We start from the raw sequence: 24,492 nt of genomic DNA, 5'->3' as shown, positions 1-24,492 counted from the left end.
AGTTTTTGAGAAGAGATTGGTTATCAGCAGGCAACCCCCCTGAGTGCACCATACCCATCTGATCTCAGAAGCTAAACAGGGTTGGTCCTGAGTGATGCTTGGGTGGGACAACAGATTGACTGACACCTGGAAGCTTATGAAGACTGCTGTTTTGCAACATGTTGAGAGTGAATCAGAGAAAGACTTTGTGTCTGAGGATGGGCTCGATTTTACCTCACGCCACCCTGAATCAGGCATAACTCTCAATATGAAGGGCCTGTGCCATGGTTCTAGAGAGGCCTGGTAACTGTAATGGTCCAGGCAATGTTCACTTCTGGCCAATAGGCTACATGTGTTTGAGATAGCAATCACTGTATCCAAACACATCTTTTGACGGCAGGTTGTTGCACAACAATTTCCTCTAGGTGAAACGTTCCTCCCTGGAGGAGGCTTATGACACTGAGGAGGTAAAAACATTAGTGAGCCTGGGAGAACTGAAACTTAGAAGATTCCTGAGGACTCCTCCAAGGTTTAGATGCAGTGAATAACTTCCAGGGAGGAAGCTCTTCCTAGCTACCTGGAAGAGGAACTCTCCAGCCTGTTGAGCTGCCTATAAGTCATGTAGAGTACTTTAGGGCTCCATCTTTCCTGAGCTGTCACCATGCTAGGGTGGTGATGTAGCAGTCTTTGGATTGTCAATAGTTCTATACATGACCCCCCAATAAACTCACTGGTTCAGCAAATTGGACTTTGAGAGTATCATTATATTTGTCTGTCATCAGTTCCTTTCTGGGAATAGTGTCACACAACACAGGTCCCCCAAAGGTTAGATGCTCCTGGAGCAGAGATGGCAGTATTCTGGCTCTTGCACCTGATGCAACTCAGACACCTGTTTGCTCCTACAGCACAGAGCTGAGTTAATAAAACACCACCCTCCTGAATTAGGCATTAGACTGGGGGGACGTGAGTGGAAGCTACTGCTGTATGTGGTAAGAAATGGATGTCCCAGTTCCTACTATATCCTAGCAGTAGACCCTGCCAGTGTACTGAGTTCTTATTTCAGGTGTTGTCATAATGACAAAGGATGAGAGTTGTGCTGTGAAACCCCATGAACATCAGAAAACTTGTAGGTCACATGGGGAGAGTTCCCAGAGTCAACAGGAGAAAGATTGAGAATCCCGTGCAGAAGGCAGACAGGGTTCTTGGGAAAGGAATAAGAAGGAAAGTAAGGAGAAGAAAAGTCAGACTTACAAAGCTCTCACAGTAAGCTGGAAAGTCTGCAGATGTGGAATCTAGTCTCACTTCAGTCTTCCAGTAAAAACTAGTGATTCCATTTGTAGGTTGGGGATGATTGTAAGGAACCGGGGCTTCATACCTGATGTTGGAGCAGGAGAGCAGAGCTCAGCTAAGGAGCTCAGGGTATATATGATGTTAAAGCCCCAGCTCCCCCTGCTCCTTGCCCCTCCTCCTGGGATTTATTGTGGGATAAGTTCTCATGAGGTGAGTTTTGTGAGGATATGTAGGGAAGAATTTGCAAGCAAAAGCATAGAATTTTATTCCAATAAATTTTAATGGTTGGTTCCAATTTAACAATGTGATAGTTAGTAGCTAATATGACACATCCTCACTCAACTCTAATGATAACTCCATGTGGTTTTTCTTCTAATTCTTATTTCTTTTAGTATATTTTAACTTACAATGATAATTATATGCTTAACATTTTAATCATATGGCTTAAACAGCAGAGTTTCAAATTGACAATATAAAATGTGGGAATGCAAGGCTAACTTTGGCAACTTAGTGAGCAAATAAAAACTCTTTGGTGTCTCAGAATATAAACTATAAGGGTATCTGGTATGTGTGAAGAACAACACTAGAGAGACAGATGAACAGACTGACGATTGACTCATACATGCACACATGTGTGACACACACATATGCACACATACACACACACACACACACACACACACAGAGAGAGAGAGAGAGAGAGAGAGAGAGAGAGAGAGAGAGAGAGAGAGAGAAGTGGATGGAAGGGGACAAAGGGAGAGAGGGAGGTACAGAGTGAGGGCGGGACAAGCACAAGGAATGATATGGGACTCACTGTAATCTAATCTCTTTGCTAACCATCCTCAGCACACAACCATTTTAAGTTTTTCTTTCCAAGTATTAGGTTACACTTTATGATCTAAGAACACAAGAAAAATGTAGAGCAAAATAAGTCATTTAAAAGTAAATACTCAGATGAAAAGAGAAATACTTAATGTGACCAACACCACAGAAAACTACTTTAAACCTTAGTCCCCTCCCTATGACAGCCACTCTGTTTCCTATGACAACCCACAATCCTTTGCTTTTTACTACAATGGACATTTCTCCTCTTTCTCTTTTTCTTGTTCCCCCCACATCATTCAGAGTTCATCAGTATTTGAATACATTAAAATACTGGTGCCTTTTTGAAAACCAGTAAATGTTTTACACACTGATTGGAATATTTTTTTCAAAAAATATCTTCCCCAAATAAAAACCCCAACTTCCTGACATATTGATTATTTACGCTCAGTCTTTTCATGAGTCAAAGAATGATCGAATGTTGAGCTGGGCTGTTCCAGTGTCCTGATTAATAGATCAAACTTTTCAAGAAATATTAATATTTGCATTTTAGGGATAAGATTTATGGAAATCTAGTGATTTCCCAACTTTATGAGGGGAATATGGAGCAGAGCAAATCTTCCACTTGAAGGCTATTTTCATTTATTCTTTTACTGTCTAGTGAAATGTTTAGTGGTATCATGTGCTAAGTCTTGAGTAAGAATCCAAGTTTACAGCATCAAATAACACAGAGCCTTCTTTAATGGATATTTTATTTTGATGGTAAAAAAAACAAAAAAAGTATCTTAAACAAAAAGAAAAGTCATGATAAACCCTGGGCATATTACAAACAAAATAGATGTAACACAACGCACAGTGAGCTGAGGGAATATGGCAAGCTCAGCTAATACAGTCAGGGAAAGATTTACACTTTACCCACTGAGGTTCTCCTAATGGCCTTTACTTTGAAACCTTCAGACTGATGACTCGGTATGAACAAATCAAGCAATTCATCTAAGGGAGGACTTTGAACATCAGGGGAATTCTTTTTTAAGATGTAAAATATAGTGTTATTGAGAGATCTTTTCCTAAAGAGGTGAATTGTTAGAATCTTCCTAACTCTAAAATCTACCTCCCGCTATAAGTGTCAGCCTGTTCTTCCAAAAGTACTTAGAAGAGATGAAATAGCCATTTTCTCATTTGCAGTTACAGTAGTATAACATAATAAATAATGAACTCTGGGGTGGCCATATCTGCATATCAATCTGCCATTTTATAAAAGCTTGATTTATAGTGTTCATTATTTTATCTGATCAATACTAAACTAGTCATTTTTAAACCAGTGTATATATTTGTCACAGGATAAGGTATAATTATGCATCTCAGATGGCTCACGTGTAATGACAGTCACTAAGAGTAGTCAATTACATTTCTACATTTTCCATTGTGTGTGTATGTGTCTATGTGTTGTATATTTATGGGAACATATGTATAGGTGTATGTGTGCATATGTGCTTGTGTGTGTATATTATGTATGTGTTATGTATGTATGGAAACATGTATAGAAAGGGTATGTGTTTGTAGTGTGTATGTATAGGGAAGCATGTATAGGGGTATGTGTATGTAGGGTATATACAGGGATACATACAAGTGTGTATGTACGCTTATGTGTATGCTTGTGCCTGTGGAGGTCTATGTACATGCATATGAAAGCCTAAAGTTAGGGTTTGGAGTCATCCTTAGTTGTTCTCCATCTGGTTCACCAGTGGAGGATCTCTCAGTCTCACCAGTCAGCTTGAAGCTGAAATTAGATCATGGTTGCTTCACCTTCACAGCTCTTTTATGGGTTTAGGGCATGTGAACTCCAGTACTCATTCTTAGGCAGCAAGAGCTTTAACCTTGATGCCACCTGCCCAGAACACTTAATTGTGTTTGATACTTGATGGAAAAGACATGAGAGGTGAAGGAAAATTACTTGTATTTGTTTTTCATTTTCCTACTCAAAAATTGTCTCCAACACTCACATATAATGTGGCACCTTTTGTTGTAGGTGATCAATGTTTAATTAGAGGAACCATCTTTCCCTTACCTAGATCATTCAGTACATGGCAAAGAGACAGTAGCATGTAAGTGTTAAGAGACACTTAAGTGTTAAAGAGAAAAAATAAAAAATAACTATAAACAATAATAAGGCAAAATGAGGTGGCCAGGCAAACATGGGTACCATCATGGATTTAAGAACACACTTGGAAAACCTAAATGAGAATTCATCAGTGTACGAAATTGTGTCAGCCATGGGAATTTTAAAGGAGAAAACTTACCCCATTAGTTTGTTGAAGGACTAAAACTCATGGGAACAGAGGAAAGACGATGGGTGTAGAGTCAAAAATGAACTGCTAGCTCCTAGTTTCTGACCAGAGACCATGAAAAGGAGAAGGAATGGTCCTATCTTTAAGGTAGATGTTAAGGCATCTACAAAGACTCCAGTTTTCAGATCAAAAGGGCTTATCACTGCTCAAGAAAAACAGGCCTGGCAAAGATAAATCTTGACAAAGTCATTTCCTGAACTTCAATGAAAAAAATATATATATACATATACATATATATGTACATATACATATATATACATATACATATATATACATATATATATATACATATACATATATATACATATACATATATACATATACATATATATACATATACATATATATACATATACATATATATACATATATATACATATATATACATATACATATATATACATATACATATATATATACATATACATATATATATTTGACAAGATACAGTAGCTCATCAAGGCAAGAAAACAACATCGATTCCTGAGGGTTTGTTCACTAGTATTAGAAAAATGTGCAGGTCTAGGGGACAGAGGAAGGGCAATGTCATGCATGTTTTTCCCAGGAAACCTTAGTTAAGACCTGGGAAGTTGAAGAAGATGCACACACAGCTGATTTCACCCTTACCTTCCTTGTGTGATCTTCCCCGGAAGCATAGATTCCTATCTCTTTTCTTCAGTATGTCAAATTAGCAAATACTTTAACTTCATCATACTCCTGAAGTCATAGACTCATTTCCAAGCAGCTCATCAAGACACTTCTAAAATAAAAATGTGTATAACACTGTCCTCTAAATGGAAACAAAATCTTCAATTGACAGATGTTTATTTGTTTATATATTTTTGACCTTTTGAAAAATGTACTCACTGTCCTTAAGATTATACTTCTTTTTTATTAGTTTTTTCTTTTCTTTTTTATTAGATATTTTCTTTATTTACATGTAAATTTCTCCTTTCCCAGTTTCCTCTCCAAAAAACAAATAAACAAACAAACAAAAACAACAAGAACAAACCCCTGTTGCCTCCCCCCTTAAATTAAATATAATTTAAGGACAAAAGTATATACTATATACCATCCAACATCCGTAAAAACAAATACCTCTATAGTTGTGTGTCTTAGCTCTTAGAAATGTCAGTAAGTTGCCTGGAGGTCCCTAATAAAGGACACTTTGTGAGACTAATGAGACTGTCAGTGAAACAATTTTTTCTTTCCCCATTTGAATGTGTGGAAGTTTATAATTCATATTCACAGTCTCCCTCATACTGCTCTGAGGTTGTGATCATCCTACTTGCAAGACATAGGAAACCAAGGGCAAAAAGTAAGTGCTAAAAGTTGTCCCTCACTGATGCTATCCCCAAGTGCCTGGAATAGCACAATGTAAATTCTCTGTGAAAGACAGACCTTCAGTTAAAGCCATACAGATTAAACTGAATGTGAGCCTATGGTTCAAAATTTTTAAAGTACAAGAAGTGAGAAATAGCACAATCAGTTACAACTGTACTATCCTTGGCTCACTCTCGTGTATATTGATTGCCCAGGCTGGCCTTGAACTGGTGATCCTCCTGCCTCTACCTCGTTCAACAAGCCCTACCAGTGTGCACCCTCCAAAAGACCCAACAAACAGCTGAAAGAGTCAGATGCAGATATTTGCACCCAAGCAATGGACAGAAGTAACTGACCCCTGTTGTTGAATTAGGGGAGGCTGAAAGAAGCTGAGGAGAAGGGTGATCCTGTAGGAGGACCAGCAGCCTCAATTAATCTGGACTGCTAAGATCTCTCAAACACTGGAACACCAAACAGGAAGCTATATTAGGCTCCTGTCATCCAGCACTTGCTGGCATCCACAATAGTATCTGGGTTTGGTGATTGAATATGGGAAGGATTCCAAGGTGGGGCAGTCTCTGGATTGTCCTTCCTTCAGTCTCTGCTCCATAGCTTGTCTCTGCAACTCCTTCCATGGGTATTTTGTTCCCACTTTTAAAAAGGAACAAAGTTTCCACATCTTGGTCTTCCTTCTTCTTGAGTTTCTTGTGGTTTGTGGATTACTTTTTGGGTATTCCGAGCTTCTGAGCTAATATTCACTTGTCAGAGAGTGCATATCATGTGTGTTCTTTTATGATTGGGTTACCTCACTCAGGATGATATTCTCCAGATCCATCCATTTGCCTAAGAATTTCATAAATTAATTGTTTTTAATAGCTGAGTACTACTACATTGTGTAAATGTATGACATTTTCTGTATCCATTCCTCTGTTGAGAGACATCTGGGTTGTTTCCAGTTTCTGGCTATCATAAATAAGGCTGCTATGAACATAGTGGAGCATGTGTCCTTATTACATGTTGGAGCATCTTCTAGGTATATGCCCAGGAGTAGTATAGCTGAGTCCTCTGGTAGTACTATGTCCAATTTCCTGAGGAACCTTCAAACTGATTTCCAGAGTGGCTTTACCAGCTTGCAATCCACCAACAATGGAGGAGTATTCCTCTTTCTCCACAACCTTTTCAGCATCTGCTGTCAGCTGAGTTTTTTATCCTAGCCATTCTGACTGGTGTGAGGTCTCAGGGTTGTTTTGATTTGCATTTCCCTGATGACTAAGGATGTTGAACATTTCTTTAGGTGCTTCTCAGCCATTCGGTGTTCCTAAGTTGAGAATTCTTTGTTTAAACTATCCAGTGGATAAAAGACAGCATTTTCAACAAAGGGTGCTGGCTCAACTGGTGGTTAGCATGTAGAAGAATGCAATCGATCCATTCCTATCTCCTTGTGCAAAGCTCAAGTCCAAGTGGATCAAGGACCTCCACATAAAACCAGATACACTGAAATTAATAGTAAAGAAAGTAGGGAAGAGCCTCATGCACATTTGCACAGGAGAAAATTTCCTGAACAGAACACCAATAGCTTATGCTGTAAGATCAAGAATTGACAAATAGGACCTCATAAAATTGCAAAGCTTCTGTAAGGCAAAGGACACTGTCAATTGGACAAAAATGGCAACCAACAGATTGGGAAAAGATCTTTACCAATCTTATATCTGATATAGGGCTTATATCGAATGTATACAAAGAACTCATAAAGTTAGACTCCAGAGAACCAAATAACCCTATTAAAAATGGTGTGCAGAACTAAACAAAGAATTCTCAACTGAGGAATACCGAATGGTCCCTCATTTTCATGTCAGGATCCACCTACAACTTCCAGTCTCAATAATGTGTCTGCATAAATTCAAAGAAAACAAACATATCAATGTAATCATTTGTACAATTATATGAGTTGAGTTACAAATGTACATGTTCTCTCAATCACTCAATGTCACCTGAAAAATTTAAACTTGAAGCCCTGTATCTCTACTCAACATGGACCTGATGAATGAACAGTTCTGGTGGATACTCCACACAGTTCTGGACAGCAGCAATAAATGTGGTTCCATATGAAAAGGGAAGAGTGTTGAGCTGAAAGCTGAGCCTGCAGCCCAGCAGTCTCTGCCTCCCGTGTGTGAGAGGCTGTGTAGTAGACACACCTAGACAGTGATCTGAAGACATCTTGAGGCTGCAGAATTCCGGGTAGTGGGTGGGGAGTAAGGTCAGAGGTGTGGTGGTTTCCTACTGAAATGCTGGCTCAAAGCATAGAAAAGTATTTTTCTGTGAGGGAAAGATGGGATGAAGTCCAGAGAATAGGAGATAGTCATCATCCACAGCAACTTGCCTTAAAAAGGGAATTGTAGCTTCAGTGTTTTGTTTTGTTTTGTTTTAAAACAAAGGACAGAACAAGCTCCTAGACTTTTGAATATATGTAGGCACATTTTGGGGACCAGAAATTCATATTTGTGAATAATACAGAGGAAGTGTGGATGGCAGTGCAGTGTAGGAGAATTTTCCGTATGAATCATCATCTTCATCCCAGAGCATCCTCCTCTACATGAAGAGAAGTGGGGCTGAGTGCGAGTGGAGGAGAGGTGAGGAAAGTCAGGCAGAAACTGGTTTCCTCATTAAATATTGCATATATGACTTTCTACAAAAGAAACTTAGCTACAACAACATTCCACAAAACATCCATTTAATTAGTAACTTGTTCATTTACTTATTGCTCTATGAAGAAACTCCTTAGTTTTCAAAGAGCTAGTCACATTCGTGGTCCTATAGCATTCTTTCTACAAATGTAAAAGGAATCTCTCTCTCTCTCTCTCTCTCTCTCTCTCTCTCTCTCTCTCTCTCTCTCTCTTTCTGTCCTCTGTGTGTATGAGTCATTATGCAGAATGTTTTTTCTAAAGGCAAGAATTTAGCTACATGAAGCCGTACTGAGAAGATATATCACCATCCTTAGGGGTGGAATTATCTTCCTACTCAGTAATGCACAGCAGTGAACTAAATGTAAAAGAGCACTGTGACCTGTGAAAAGCTGGGGAAGTGATTCATAAAAACAAGAATCACATGCACTGAGAAGTTCAGAGAGCGTCGACATCATTCCTAGGATGGGAACACAGTCATTGGAGCAGATAGGAACAAACAGCCCATTAGCAGAATCTATGTCTTGGCATGTCAAAGCCATATTTCTTCTGACATTCCCCAATAGGAGTTTGTTAAATTCTGGACAAGATTTTCCAGTATCCTCTCATATTTCACCTTTATTCAGAAGACCTGTATATGAAATCAGAAACCTTAGGAGGGAGGAACTAACTGAAGGAAGAAAGGAAAGGAAGAAGGGAGGAGAGGAAGAAAGGAAAGAAAGATGAAGGAAGAAGGGCTGTAGTCTCCTTCAGCAGTGTGCAAGCGGTAATTAAATCCATAGTATTCTCCTTTGATGTGGAAGGACCCAGCTCCTAATAACTCAGATGTCACTCAAAAGAAGGTACATTACATCACCTCCAGCTCACAGAAACTTGAGAACTCCTCTGCTGCAGAAACTTGAACTGAACTTAACCTGTGTTGACACTTTGAATCTAATCCTTTTCAATAATGACCTCCTTCCTGGGTGACATGAGTTGGATAATTTATTGTACAGATTCTTGCCAATGACTCTAGGAAAGAATCAGCTATGTTTGAATCTTAGCATACCATGCTAATAAACTTCTGTATAAATCCATTTATGGTGTAAAAAGATAGGTCACCGTTGTGTTTCTATTCCTCACAGTGCTCTTGGGCCACTGTGTATTAGAAAGATATATTTCAATGTTTCTTTCTAATATATATCCCTGAAATATACTGTTTTTTAATCTGAAAATTATGTTTCAAGAACTGCTCTATTCCTGGTACTGGAAACATACCTAACAACTTAGTGCTAGTAAAACCATAGTTGTTGGTAGAGAATCCACGATTTACTAACCCAGCATAAGTCCTAACAGTGATCTATAAACAGCTGTCCTTATATACACAGCTAAGTGTAGTCTTTACCTCTCATCAAGCAAATTTCTTTTTGCAACAGAGAACATTACAGAAATTTACAACTAACCAAGGTGCAGAGTTGTGGAGGCCAGACTCCTACACCTAAGGCTCATGGCGCACTGTGGACAAGGAGGGGGAAGTGTCTAAGAGCCAGAGGACCAGGGAGTTTGCTATGAGATTATGTCTCCTAGCAACACATCTTCAAGTGTCACCAACATGGCTGCCCAAATGTGAGTTGAACAAAGATGATAGCCATGAACATGACAAGCTGGACGGGAAAAGCACAGGAGGACTCAACCCTAGGCAACTGAAACAAGCTGGGAGTGGGAGAGGGGATCTTCCCCAGGAAAGAACACCAACTGGTGCAGTGCCAAATGTCCATCCCTGAAACATGCATACAAATAACACTAATCGTGATCATTAGGTTATTTTTAGGAACATATATGTATATGCATATACATATAAGCATGCAATAACAAATAGCAGAATCAGGAAGGGCTCTTTGAGGGGAGGAAGAGAAACATCGTAACTAAAATACAAACTAAAAAAAAAAAAACAAAACAAAAAAGCTATACTGTGTTAATCTTTATGGCCCATCCACACTGTGAAACTCCATTATTTTGAAGACAGCATGTTGTTTGAAAAGACAAACTAAAAAGGACAAACAACTTCAGTGGTGGTTTGGAACATTGTTGAAAATATCTGGCTTTTAAAGAGGAAAAATATATATCTTTAATTAATTCTTGGGGCAAGAACTCATGCATGGAGAAAGCAGGGGAGAACACTTAGTAAAATATACTTTAAATGGAATTTTAAAGAATTAATTCCTGTATTTAATCTATATATCCTCACTTAGTTGACTTTATGCATTAGGTAATATATAACAAAACAATATTTCATCCACATACCTAAGAGGATACATATTTGTTTTTGCTAGTTTGTTTTAGGGAAATGGAGAACACACCCTCATGTCAGCTAGCCCATAAAAGTTCCCATTTATATTCGTTGTCACATTTTAAATATAGTTTCCCTTCGTTCTCAAAGACCATTACACATAAAAAAGCTTCACTGATGGAAGCATGCTATGCAAAGGGATTAAATCTTCTATGATTTGAGATCTGGGCTATAAGGTGGCAATAAAAGCAGGGAAACTAGAGTATGGACAAAGGAGCTTTGCCAACAGGCTCCTAGCTCTGCATCTTTTTCTGATCTACGAAACTACAGCCACACTGAGCAGTGAACTGTTGGCTCCAATGTAAAAACCAATCCCACCTGTAAGCAGAAGAAATACAAAGAAATCTGGATGAACTGCAAGCACACATGCGCCAGAGATCAGCCTCAGTGTCTCTCCTCAGGTGCTTTTCAGACACTGTTGAATGACACATCTCAACTTAGAATAAAGTGCAAGGCAGAGCTCAGGAATAATAAAGAGAGAAGGCAGGCAGAGGCAAACCATGGGTAGACACAGAAGGAGGTGACCCTGAGCACAGGCTTCAGAGGTGGTGGTGGAGATGGCTAAAGACAAGAGAAAGACAGTTTCAGGGGTGGAAGATGAAAATGGGGTTTATTCATACACAGACTAAGAGTAATTGCTTTAAAAGACCACTACTATACTCTGATGAAAGAAGTTCAAACCCCAGATTCTTTTTTTTTTTCAAAACAAGGTTTCTCTGTGTAGCCCTGGCTGTCCTGGAACTCAGTCTGTAGACCAGGTTGGCCTCAAACTTAGAAATTTGCCTGTTTCTGCCTCCCAAGTGCTGGGATTAAAGGTGTGTGCCACCACCACCCGGCTCAAACTCGATTCTTGCTGCTCCAAGCTAACTTCTTCCAGTTCCACGGACTTACTTCCTAAAAAGATCCCCACCAAGATGCAGAATGTTGTACTTTTTTGGATATACAGTATTATCCAAATGGAGATATAAATGCTTTATAAACAGCACTTTCCATTTTCTCCTAAAGGGTTCACACTCTGGGGCTCTCCTTGAAAACCTTGGCCGTGTTTCTCAGAAGGAGCTTTTCCCTTATCCTTAGCACAACACTGTGGGGACCTGGGTCTTGTGCTGACCTCCTGGACAAGTAGCAGTGTTAGGAGTAGAGAAAGCTACATAAAGATCATCATCGGGAGGAAACCGGTTTGCAGAGGAAGCCCTTAGTTACCTCAGCTGCACTGACTAGTGGGGCTCTGACAGACCAATCCTATGAACTTGGAAGAGACGAGGCACTATGAAAGTGGCACACAGAAGGTCCAGGTGGACCTGCTTCTCTTCTTTCCCCATTTTCATCCCCTAGAAACCAGGAAACAGCATACTGCCAGGCTCCTCTATATCTTACACTGGTAAAATCTGCCCTTGCTCTCAATACTCAGACACAAACCTTTTACAACATAATTATCTTAATAGAGATTAGACTGTTCTTTGGGTAAGAGCAGCAAGGACAGATCTAAGTAGGGTGCGTAACACACTAAACACAAAGCATATTGGTCTAATCTAATCTAGTCTTCCCGTGGAGGAGTGCAAATCACTATGTAAGCTATTTTTCAGCAGTACATTGGATGTACATTTAAACTGTTAGGAATAGATTCACACTGCTTTAGGAAAGTCATTACTAACAACCTCATTGTCTCAGAAATAGTTCTGCTTATGGAATAAAGGTCTGAGCCAGAATGTGGGTCAGAGACCAGCTGTATCCCTGACACACATGCATCTATGCACCCACTTAACATTGTTCAAAGAACCTGTTGACCATTGGCATGTGTGTCACCTTCTACACTTCAGAGTGCAAGCCCTATGAAGGCTGGAGTTTGTGAGACTGTCCATTGAAACCCTGGATTGTATCAGGTTGGCTAGAATGGCTGGCCATCAACCCCCAGTGATGTGTTGGTCTTTACTGCCTAAAACTAGAATCACTATGCCCATCCATTCTAAAGAGTAAGTTCTAGATATCAAGAAAAACATCCTTAAAATTGTAAGAAAAGCATTGTACACAATGGAAATTTTAATTTCCTGCTGATATCAAAAAAATGAGGGAAAAGAGGAGTGAAGAGGGGTAGGCAGGAAGAAAGCAAATAAGAAAGAAAGAGAAGTGAGCAGAGAAAAGAAGTCAGAAGAGGGAGAAATCCTAGTTAAAAGTGCTAATGTAGAATTGTGAAAATATGTGGGAATTATGGAGGTGTTAGAGCTTGGCTTGAGAAGTACTCAAATAATGGAGTGAACAGACAAGAAAACAAGAAATTTGTACAAAGAGCACAATAAAAGATGATACAAGCTTGGATTGAAGGGCAGAGCCCAAGAACATCATGAGATTCTATAGTTCAGACCCCACATAATCAGATAGACCCTGGAGATTCTGTCCACAACTCTATATCTAATCTGTGGTTAAAGGGGAAAAAATTTAAAGGCATTTAAGGGAGAATATGAATAAAGTTCCTGACAGATGGGTCAGCCAAGCTTCAGTGGGTGACCTCATACCCAGAAGTATGTGGGCAGTTAAACGGGATCTGTAGATACGTAGATAATTAATTTAAGGGCGGAGAGAGAGAGGGGAGAGGGGAGGAGGGAGAGAGAGGGAGGGAGGGAAAGAGAGCAGAAGGATACAAAGTTGAGTAGGATAGAGCTAGGAAGAGTTGGGAGAGGAGCAGGAATTAAGTATTATCAAAATCCATTATGAAATTGTCCTTGGATTGATGAATTATTATAATCCTGATGGGGGAAGGCCATTCATTGTATTAGGGACCCCATTGCCATAGAAAAATCAGAGGTAGAAGCAGGAGAAGCTGCAGCATCTTCAAGTCTTTCTCAGAGCACAAACAAGATATGTGACTTGTGAGAAAAACTGGCTTTCTAAAACATGGGAGGTCACAAGGACTTCTGGAGATAACATTGACACAAGAGGAGGAGGAAATTGAGGTGCAAGACTTGAAAAGTGGGTGTACTGATGTAGTCACTGCCTTCTGAGTGCCTTCCCAGCCAGGCATTGTATGAGCACATTTGAGACCTGGGCGTTGGCTTGGGGAAAATAGTCAGTAATCATGAGACCATAAAATACCGGGAATGCTCTAACTCAGTGAGTTATTGCGAAGTGGCCAGAGTGTTGAGCGGGTGTTAATTTTGCCCAAGAACACTGGCAAAATTTTAGGGAGGAAATAGCACTGGGGTGATGTTTTAAATCTGAAGAACATTGTTCTAAAAATAACACCTCCTGAAGGAAGAAATATGGAACATTGAGGGAACACAAGCAAGCTTGCCTTAGGCAACACGAGAAAGAAGAAAGCTTTTAATGTCAACATATAATGCATGTTTTATTGGGCTTTTTACAGGATTTATTCATATACAAAACTGATTCCTAAGCATTCTTGTGTAGGACACGGCTGTCACCTCCCAATGGAATATCATTTGTGTCTACCAACCATACACCAGGCCAGGTCTTGGATTCCACAGATTTTTATTTTTAAAAGAGAGAGAAAAAGGAAGGGAGAAACAGATAGAAGCTGTATGGAAGGGAATCAGGTAAATCTGGGAAATGTTATAGAGGCAATGAACATGATCAAAATATATGGAATACCCAAAGAACAAACAAACCATTATTTTGAAGTCTGACTCTAATATTTTTATGTGTATGTGTGTGAGTGCATGTGTGTGTGTATACATGTGTGTGTGTGTGTGTGTATGTGTGTGTGTAAGAGTGTGCTTGCATTTGTGTGCATGTGTTTGTGGAGGTTAAAAGATAACCATGGGACTTGCTCCTCTTCTTTTGTTAGATGGTGTCTAATAACAGACCTGGAGCTTGCCAAATAGACTACACTGGCTAGCCTCCAAGCCTCAGTGACATTTTGGTCTTTGTCTCCCAAGAACTTGGGTCATAAGTCAGAGTTACTATACCCAGCCTTTTTTAAAGGTGGATTCTGGAGATCAAACTCAGGTTTGCAAGAGAAGTATTTTGCCATCTACAGCTCATGACTTCAGTATGTCTGATTGAGTGGCATATCCATATGCCATGCTGTACATATGAATAACATAGAGTACTACTATGAAACATTAGTTTTTCCCTTCTACCAGATACTGGCTGGTTTTGTGTGTCAACTTGACACAGGCTGGAGTTATCACAGAGAAAGGAGCCTCCCTTGAGGAAATGCCTCCATGAGATCAAGCTGTAAAGTATTTTCTCAATTAGTGATCAAGGCAGGAGGGCCTATTAAGGTGGTGCCATCCCTGGGCTCATGGTCATGGTCTTGGGTTCTATAAGAAAGCAAGCTGACCAAGCCAGGGGAAGCAAGCCAGTAAGGAACATCCCTCAATGACCTCTGCATCAACTCCTGCTTCCTGACCTGCTTGAGTTCCAGTCCTGACTTCCTTTGGTGATGAACAGCAGTGTGGAAGTGTAAGCTGAATAAACTCTTTCCTCCCCAACTTGCTTCTTGCTCATGATGTTTGTGAAGGAATAGAAACCCTGACTAAGACACATCACATGGGCTCTAGGGTTAAAACTTGAGTCATTAGGTTTAATAGCAAGCAACTTTACCTACTCAGTCATCTGCCAGGTCCAACTTTAATGTTTTTATTGCCATATTATTAAAAGCTGTAGGGAGTCTAATAACAAAAACATGGACAGGGAACAACTACATGTCCATCAAGTGGATTTTCAGTCCAATGTTGGTGATGGTCATTTAGTTTCTCACTGTTTAATCTGCATCTGACAAACCTTCAGGATCAAGTTCTAAGCTCGATGATACCTCTGATCTCTTACTCTATATTCAAGGAGTCTAAGGCCCCCAACAGATCTGAGAATCATTTAAAAATCACACAGGTGGTAAGCAGCAGTGGCTAACCTCCAACCCATACCATCTAAAGGCAGGACCACACACTACCATAAAGTCTACTGATACACAACAGAATGTAGCAGGCTGGAAATCTACAGAATTAACAAGATTGTATTGTTGGTTGCTTCAAACTGGATTATGAATGGTCACCACTAACAAACAAGAAAAATCAAGAATAAGGATGAATAAAAACATTGGGAAAACAATGATTTAATGAAATTTGCAGACAAATGGATGAAACTAGAAAATATCATCCTGAGTGAGGTAACCCAGTCACAAGAGAACACACATGATATGTACTCATTGATATTAGGAAAAAAGATCAGAATACCCACTATACAACTCAGAGACCATATAAAGCTCACGAAGAAAGAAGACCAAAATGTGGATGCTTCAGTACTACTTAATGGAGAAACAAAATAATCATGAGAGGTAGAGGTGAGAGGAATTTTGAAGGAAGAGAAGAGGAGGAGGGGAAATGGGGGCAGGATCAGGTGTGGGAGGAGTTGGGGAGAGATATATACAGGGTGAGGTGTGTAGCAATAGGGGTGGGGAACTGGGAGTCCTAGGTGCCTGGAAAGCAAGAGGCTCCCAGGACCCAATGGGGATGGCATTAGCTAAAATACTCAACAAAGGGGAGAGAGAACCTGGAGAGACCATATCTGGAGTTTGGGCACAGCCACCGGTTAAGGGGTGAGGCCACTTACTCAACTCAAAAATGTTAACCCAGAATTGCTTCTGTCTAAAGAAAATACATGGACCGAAGGGAAGGCCATCCAGAGACCGCCCCACCTGGGGATCCATCCCATATGCAGTCACCAAACCCAGACACTATTGCTGATGCCTAGAAGTGCTTGCTGACAGGAGTCTGATATAGCTGTCTCCTGAGAGGCTCTGCCAGAGCCTTACCAATACAGATGCGGATACTTGCAGCCAACCATCGGACTGAGTATGGGGACCCCAATAGAGGAGTTATGGGGAAGACTGAAGGAGCTAAAGGGATTTGTAACCCCATAGGAAGAACAGCAATATCAACCAACAAGACCCCCCCAAAGCTCCCAGGGACTAAACCACCAGCCAAACAATATACATGGAGAGATCCATGGCTCAAGTTGCATATGTAGCAGAGGATGGCATTGTCTGCCATCAATGGGAGGGGAGGCCCTTGTTCCTGTGAAGGCTCAATGCCCCAGTATAGAGGAATGCTAGGGTGGTAAGGTGTGAGTAGGGGGTGAGGGAAGCCTCTTCATAAAGCAGGGAGGAGGGGATGGAATGGGGGTTTGCAGAGGGGCAACCAGGAAGTAGGATAACATTTGAAGTGTAAATAAATTAAATAACCAATAAAATTTTTTAAAAAAAGAATGGAAAGTACCTGAAATGATAAATAATCTAATAGGGAAAAACTGGGATTCTTCTCATGCTTATGGATCAGTAAGATTAACATAGTAAAAATGTATATCTCACCAAAAGCAATCTACAGATGCAATGAAGTTCTGGTCAAAATTCTAACACAACTCTTTAAAGACTTTGAAGAGAAATTCTCATCTTCATATAGAAAAAGAAAAAATTCAGGAAAGCTAAAACAATCCTGAGCAATAGCTATATTACAGAGTGATAGTAATAAAAACTGCATGTTGGGCTGGAGAGATGGCTCAGAGGTTAGGAGCACAGACTGCTCTTCCAGAGGCCCTGAGTTCAATTCCCAGCAACCATATGGTGGCTCATAGCTGTCTGTAATGGGATCCAATGCCCTCTTCTGGTATGTCTGAAGCCAGCTACAGTGTACTCATATACATAAAATAAATTAAACTTTAAAAAAAAACTGCATGTTATTGGCATAAAACAGACAGGTTGATCAGTAGAGTAGAATTGAAGACCCAGAAATGGACACTTGATTTTTTACAAAGAAGCCAAACCCATACAAGGGAACAGGAAGAGCATCTTCAACAAATGGTGCTGGTCTAACTGGATGTGTCCGTGTAGCAAAATGCAAATACAAAACCAGACACACTAAATATAATGAAGAGAAAGTGGGGAACTGCCTTAAACATATTGGAACAGGAGACAAATTCTTGAACAGAACACCAATGGCTCAGGTACTAAGATCAACAATAAATGGGACCTCTTGAAATGGAAAAACTTTTGCAAGGCTAAGGACATCATCAATAGGACAAAATGGCAGCCTACACAATGGGAAAAGAATGTTATCAACAACATTACGTCTAATAGAGGGTTAATGTCCAAAATACATAAATTAGACACCAACAAACTAAATAATCCAATTATAAACTGGAGTACACAGCTAAATAGAGAATTGTCAACAGTGGATTCTCTAATGATGGAGAAATACTTAAAAAATGTTCAACTTCTTTGGTCATCAGGCAAATCAAAACCACCCTAAGAGAACATCTTATACCCATCGAAATGGCTAAGATCAAAAACTCAAGTGCCAGCACATGCTGGTGAGATTGTGGAGCAAGAGGAACACTCCTCCATTGCTGATGGGAGTACAAACTTGTACAAACACTTTGGATACCAATTTGGTGGTTTTTCAGAAAATTGGGATTAGTTCTATCACAAGACTCAGCTATATTACTCCTGGGTATATATATATATACAAAAGATGCTCTATTATACCACAAGGACACTTGCTCAACTATGTTCATAGCAGTTTTCTTCATAATAGCAAAGACATGTAGGGAAACAACCCATATGTCCCTCCACTGAATAATGGGTAAAGAAGATGTGGCATATTTACACAATGGAACACTACTCAACTATTAAAAGCAAAGACATAATGAAATTTTCAGGTAAATGGATGGAACTAGAAAAACATCATCTTGAGTGAGGTAACCCAGACCCAGAAAGACACCCATGGTATGTACTTACATCTAAGTAGACATTAGCCATAAAGTAGAGAATAATCATGCTACAATCCACAGACCCAAAGAAACTGAATAATAAAGAAGGCTTAAGGGAGGGTGTGTGAATCCCATTCAGAAGAGGAAACAAAATAGATATCAGAGGTGGATAAAGAAAGGGATTGAGATGAGAGAGGGGGTGAGAAGGAGAACAAGGATGGAAATCAGGTATGGGAGCAAGTGGGAGAGGGCTGGGTGTGAGAACAAAAATTGGTAGGGAACATGTCTGGGACTAGCAAGAGACTCTGAATGGGGAAAGTTCCCAGGGGTCTATGGGGATGACCCTACCTAGAAAGCGATGACTCCTACCAGTGGGAGATGTGAAGACTGAAGTGGTCATCTCCTGTCACAGGTGGGATTTTCAGTGGATAGAGGAGGCATCAACCTACCCACAAAATCTTCAACCCCAAATTTGTCCTGCCTACAAGATGCACAAGGATAAACATGGAGTAGAGACTGGGGAAAGGCTAACCAATGACTGGCACAACTTGAGACCCATCCCATGGCAAAGAGCCAGCCCCTGACACTTAATGATACTCCGCTATGCTTGCAAACAGGAGCCTAGCATACTCATCTCCTGAGAGACTTTATCCAGCAGCTGATGGAAAAAGATACAAAGCCTCTTCCCAGAAATAAACTCTTATACCATAACCAAAACATCAGATAGCACTTGGGAGTAATATTGAAGATTAGGAGTTAGGATTGAGGGAGCCAGAGAGGTCAAGGACACCACAAGAAGACCTACAGAGTCAACTAATATGGACTCACGTTGGCTCACAGAGGCTGAACCACCAACCAAAGAGTATGTAGTGGCTGGACCTAAGCTCTCTACTCATTCATAACAAATGTGCAGCTTGGTCTTTATGTGGGTCCTCTAAGAATCGAAGTAGAGAGGGGGCTGTCTCTGAATTTATTTCCTGCCATTGTATCACTTTCTCTAAATGGACTATCTGGTCGGATCTCAATGGGAGAAGATGTGCTTAGTCCTGCTGAGATTGGATGTCCCAGGGCAGGCCCGTACCCAAGGGGGACTCCCCCTTCTCTCAAGAAAAGGCAAGGGGGTCATGGGAGATTGATTTGTAAGAGTGATTCTGGGAGAAGGGGAGGGAGAGATGCTGTGATGTAAACTGAATAAATAAATAAATTAATAAAAGTATTGTGATCCTCCTCACTCAGTGCTATAATAAAGTGCAAGACACACTATACTGTTGATGAAAACATCAGCATTACCTCCAAGGACCATGCCAGCCTGACAGCACTTTCTCAGACGACACGCTGGGCAGTTTTTTCTGCGGATTTTATCAACAATGCAGTCATTTCTTCCAGCACATAAATAGTTATGCTGCCCTAAAAATGAAAAGGTACAAGTTATTCACAAGTTGTAAAGACTCAGAGTCAAAAAAGGTCTACGCAGACCATCAGGCTCATGGTCCTTGCAGCCTGCCTTTTGTTGGCCACTATTGTATGCAAGAAATAAGACAGGCCTACGTGGTACCTCACCTTTGAGTTGAGGGTCTAAATGAAATAATAGTGAGTACTAAAAACATTTAAACAACAGTTTACATCTAAATAAAGGAGCCATGACTATTATATTGAATACAATTTTTATGTCATGGCAGGTGAAGAGCTGGGTAGCCCAGCATTTATTTTTAAGTGCCAAGGGGCATTCTGATAGTTGAGCATGCTGACATGAAGTTATAGTCTTAATGGGTTTACATAACCCACATCTTCTCTCTCATGTGTCACTCCAATAGCACCTACAGAAGACTGTAATGGATACTGAGATGTTGTTAATGGGTGGGTCCATAGGGACTGGAAACTCAGTTCATTCTAAATGATGAGCATCTTTGGAACTAAGTGCTCAGCCATCAGAACTGGGAAGCAGACACACCATCACCCAAGGTACAGTTACAGGTTACTCTCCATAGAGTCTGTTTGGCTAAAGGAACATGGCAATCATGCAGTCCCAACAAGAGTTGCCTACGAATGTAGCATGGAGCCCAGACACTGCCTCTGTAGCTCAATGCCTGCCCAGAACTTTCAGCCATTAATAATGTAAGGGACTTCATTACAGGTCCCATTTCTTTAGGCTCCTAGGTTCATGTTTAGGTTTAAGAAGTCAAGAACAAAGAGACTGGCTTTGTCCCAGTGTTAGTATGGAAATCTATGCAGTCTTAAACTTTGGGGGTAACAGTCCAGTAAACCATCTATTGCCTCCACTTTCCTAATAATAATCTTTCCTAGCTTATACTCAGGTTTTAAGATGTAGCATGCTTAGACCTATTTGCTTATTCTTTGTACAACATAACTTCTCCTTGGTCAGATATAACATGGTCACTCTGGATGTCTATAGCAAGGTAACCTATTAAACTACTTAACTATCTATCCATACATTCTCCAACAAGAGTTAACCACATGCATGTCATAATGACAACCCCAATAGGAGATGCTGTCTAGCTCCCAATTAATGTTTACTGCACCTGACTATGTTGAAACTTGAAGAAAAATTTCCTGAACTATATGACACAACATGATGATCATTCTTTCTCCTCGGGAAATTTATCATCTATTTCAGAATGGGAAAAGAAGGAAAGAAATACCACCCATTACATTATATTATGCTTTTCCTTTGTATTTATTTGTGTGTGTGTGTGTGTGTGTGTGTGTGTGTGTGTGTGTGTGTGTAGAGGGGTATGCATTTGAAGGCTATAAGTCAACCTTTGATGTCTTACAAAAGATATCTCTCTGAGATCTGGGGCTCACCAATTAGACTAGGTTAGCTGGTCTCAGTAAGCTCCTGGGAGCCATCTGTCTCTGCCTCTCCAATACTATGATTAAAGGCTCACACTATCATACATGGCTTGGTCCTTATCCTACCTCAACCCCCTTTTCCTTTAAACTTTGTATACCTTTTTATGTTTTTCAGAGTCTAGCATGCTAAGTATCCCTGTCTTAACAGTGTAAGTGGAAACTGAGGTGGCATGAATTGGTGCACAAGGAGAAAGTCTTCCCAGAAATAGTGGCACAGAAGTCCTGGATAAAATTCAATAGAAGCATGTTGCTTATTTAATTTGGGCTACTTTTTATAAAGACTCAATTTCTATAACCCAGAAGTGGAGAAAGAAAAAGGCAAAGATGTAATCTCAAGAGGCACAAATGGAGCCTTAGATCTAAGAACTGGGTTTTAAAACCCATGGATGAGTGTGACTGGGTATATCAACCTCACCCCAAGGCAGCCTCCATGCCCAGGAGCAGTCAACCAACACCAAGCGAACTCCATGTTTTTTCTGTGGGATTTTGTTTCATCTTGTTGGTGGTGATTTTGTTTAGGTATCCTTTTTGTCTTACTGTATTTTTTTACTTATTTATTTTTTCAGGTGTCTGTGTATGTGTGTGTGTGTGTGTGTGTGTGTGTGTGTGTGTGTGTGTGTTTGAAAAAAGCAAGGGAAAGCAAGAGAGGTGAAGAAAGAGAGAGTATAAGGTTGGACAGATAGAAAGATAAGGAGTATCTGAGAAGAGCTGAGGCAGGGAGAAAAAGTATGATTAAATACATATTGGATGAATAAAATTTCTAATGGAAAAAAATCTACACAGGTAACCTAAGCAGGCTTAAAGAAGAGCACTACAAACTGAGCTCTGCTTAAAAAGTAGACTTTCACAAAGCTACTGTGACCATGAAAACAGGAGAAGACACAGCACAGGAAGGCCAGTGAAGTCAAACTTCAGATGAGAAGGCAAATTGTCTTGGTCTAAAACCAAGACAAAATAAATCGTTGGTTACAGAGCAGTGCAGCTGTATGCAGTGGGTGGCTGGAGGCTTCCCTTGGAAGATTAGGCAGGACTTTTCTTGGCCTTTTCTACTTTGTTTCTGCAAGGTAAAGAATGGCTTACTCCTCTACAATTCTTCCATGATTTGGGGCCCAACTTGAGCCCAATGGTATGAGTCCTCCGAAACTGTGAGCCAAAGCAAACCATTCTCACTTTAAATCACTCTGTTAGTCATTTAGTTACAACTGTATACAACCAGTACAATGCACTTCATTTCAATGCTACTACAAATATAGATACTTATGAATTACTTTTAACTAAAGGATATTTTGTAAAATTTAAAAGCTTTATATGCTCTTAAGAGAAACAGGAGCAGCTAGAGTCAATTTTCTTCAACCCTCTGCCAGGTATTCCACAATGGATGAACAGGATTTTGATTGATAAACTTAAGTAGGTGCTTATGGACGAGGGTCCTATCACTCTGCCAAGCATTCTACAGTGGATAGAACATCCCTCACAATGAAGAACTCTGTGGTCTCCAAATATCTGTACAACTGTTTTGTGTGAAATAATGGTATAAATTCTTGGCCCCATAACTTTTCAAAAAATGTATTTTCTACTTCTGTCCAGTGTTGGCTACAACAGATACTAGGAATCAGATTACTTAAATCTAGTCCTTTCATCCAAAATAACCTGCCATCCTTAGAGAAAATATTGATGAAATAACAGGCAAGCAAATGGGATGCTCTTTTATGGCAAAGATTTTGACTTTATGGAAGACTGAGAAAACTGTGCCAAAGCCATGCTGGTGCTATGGCTTAAAGACCATCTGTGTCCTGTGGAGTTCATGCTGATATTTAAAACCATAGAGAGATGTGAAACGGTGGGAGCAGGTGGGATGGCTGAATAGAGCTTTATCGTAACAGTGGGCTTACCTGAGCATACCATTCAAGACTTAAGAGAATAGTGGTTCCATGGATTACTTAAGGAGATGGTCTACTCTAACATCCAGTTTTCTGGGTCTCAGTTTAGCTCTTTGTCTCAATATGTGTCCTTCTTTGTCTCAGAACTCAGAAACCAAGAAGGTATTAGGTGTGTCCCCTCAACTTGCACCAGAACAATGATCTAGAAACAGAACACTTTCCTTGTAATTCATCCAGCCTGTGGTATTATGTTGTTAGCAAGAGGAAATGAACTAAGACAGTGGCTAAACATAATTTAAATAAATTCATTCAAGTGATTGAACCACATTGAATGTATAAACATCATGATAATGTTAGAAGGAAAAAATGAGAGAGAGACACAAAACTCACTGGAAAATTCTAGATTTTAGGATACAAACTACTCACTTTGGAATTTGATAATTAAATTAAAAAAATTGCACAGTTCAAGGCTTCCATTATAAATTTTACTTTAAAAATAAAAAGTTTCCTTTTGGAAGAAAGAAACAGGAGAGTGACTTGTAGGAGATAAAATCAGAAAGGACAATAAAAGTGGAAAAGTATCCTTTAATGAAATGGCTGCTCCTTTTGATGCCTAAAAAGGCCATCAAAACACTTGTCTATTTTACAACTTTGTGTCTTTGTAGGGCCACCTTTTCATAGACTTCAACCAAAACAGCAGATTAGATGTGGTTGCAGACAGGAGACTCCATCAGTCTTTTATGAAGGCCAATATTAAAGTGACTTACAAACTTGTAAAACAATGCCATTCTTCTTATAGCTTACAAGCATATCTTAATTTCACTTTAAAATGAAACAAGGAGGATTTATTGTGCATGTATCCTGTCAGAGATTCATGAAACATGAACAAAACAATCATGCTGATAATCGAAGACTCTTGTAATCACAATTTTACTTGCCATTGGATTCTATGTTCAGAAAAAAAATAATATCTGACAGATTATTATGTTTGAAATGAGGAAAGCAGAGTTTCAGAATATATGAAATCATGGGGCTGAAGAGATGGCTCAATGGTTAAGAGTGATTCCTACTCTTTTTGAAGATCAGAGGTGGTCTCCCAGCACCCACATTGGTGGCTCACACCCACCTTTAAGTATAGCTCCAGGGGAGTGAGTGCCCTCTTCTGACATCCACAGGCACCTCACACACACACACACACACACACACACGCACACACACACACACACACACACACACACACACACACA

The 24,492-nt window shown here is 39.9% G+C and overlaps 1 protein-coding gene across 1 annotated transcript in view; it reads right to left on the bottom strand.

Annotated features, from left to right (window-relative positions):
- Pgr (progesterone receptor) overlaps positions 1–24,492 on the bottom strand; it is a 62,286-nt gene that overhangs the window by 22,672 nt on the left and 15,122 nt on the right. Inside the window, exon 3 of the mRNA XM_031344541.1 lies at positions 19,785–19,901. Coding sequence (XP_031200401.1) covers positions 19,785–19,901 — 117 coding nt within the window. The remainder of the gene's footprint in view (positions 1–19,784; positions 19,902–24,492) is intronic.

This window comes from Mastomys coucha, unplaced genomic scaffold (assembly GCF_008632895.1).
Source record: "Mastomys coucha isolate ucsf_1 unplaced genomic scaffold, UCSF_Mcou_1 pScaffold23, whole genome shotgun sequence".
NCBI classification, from domain to species: Eukaryota; Metazoa; Chordata; class Mammalia; order Rodentia; family Muridae; genus Mastomys; species Mastomys coucha.
This window is presented reverse-complemented; position numbering and strand designations above follow the sequence as displayed.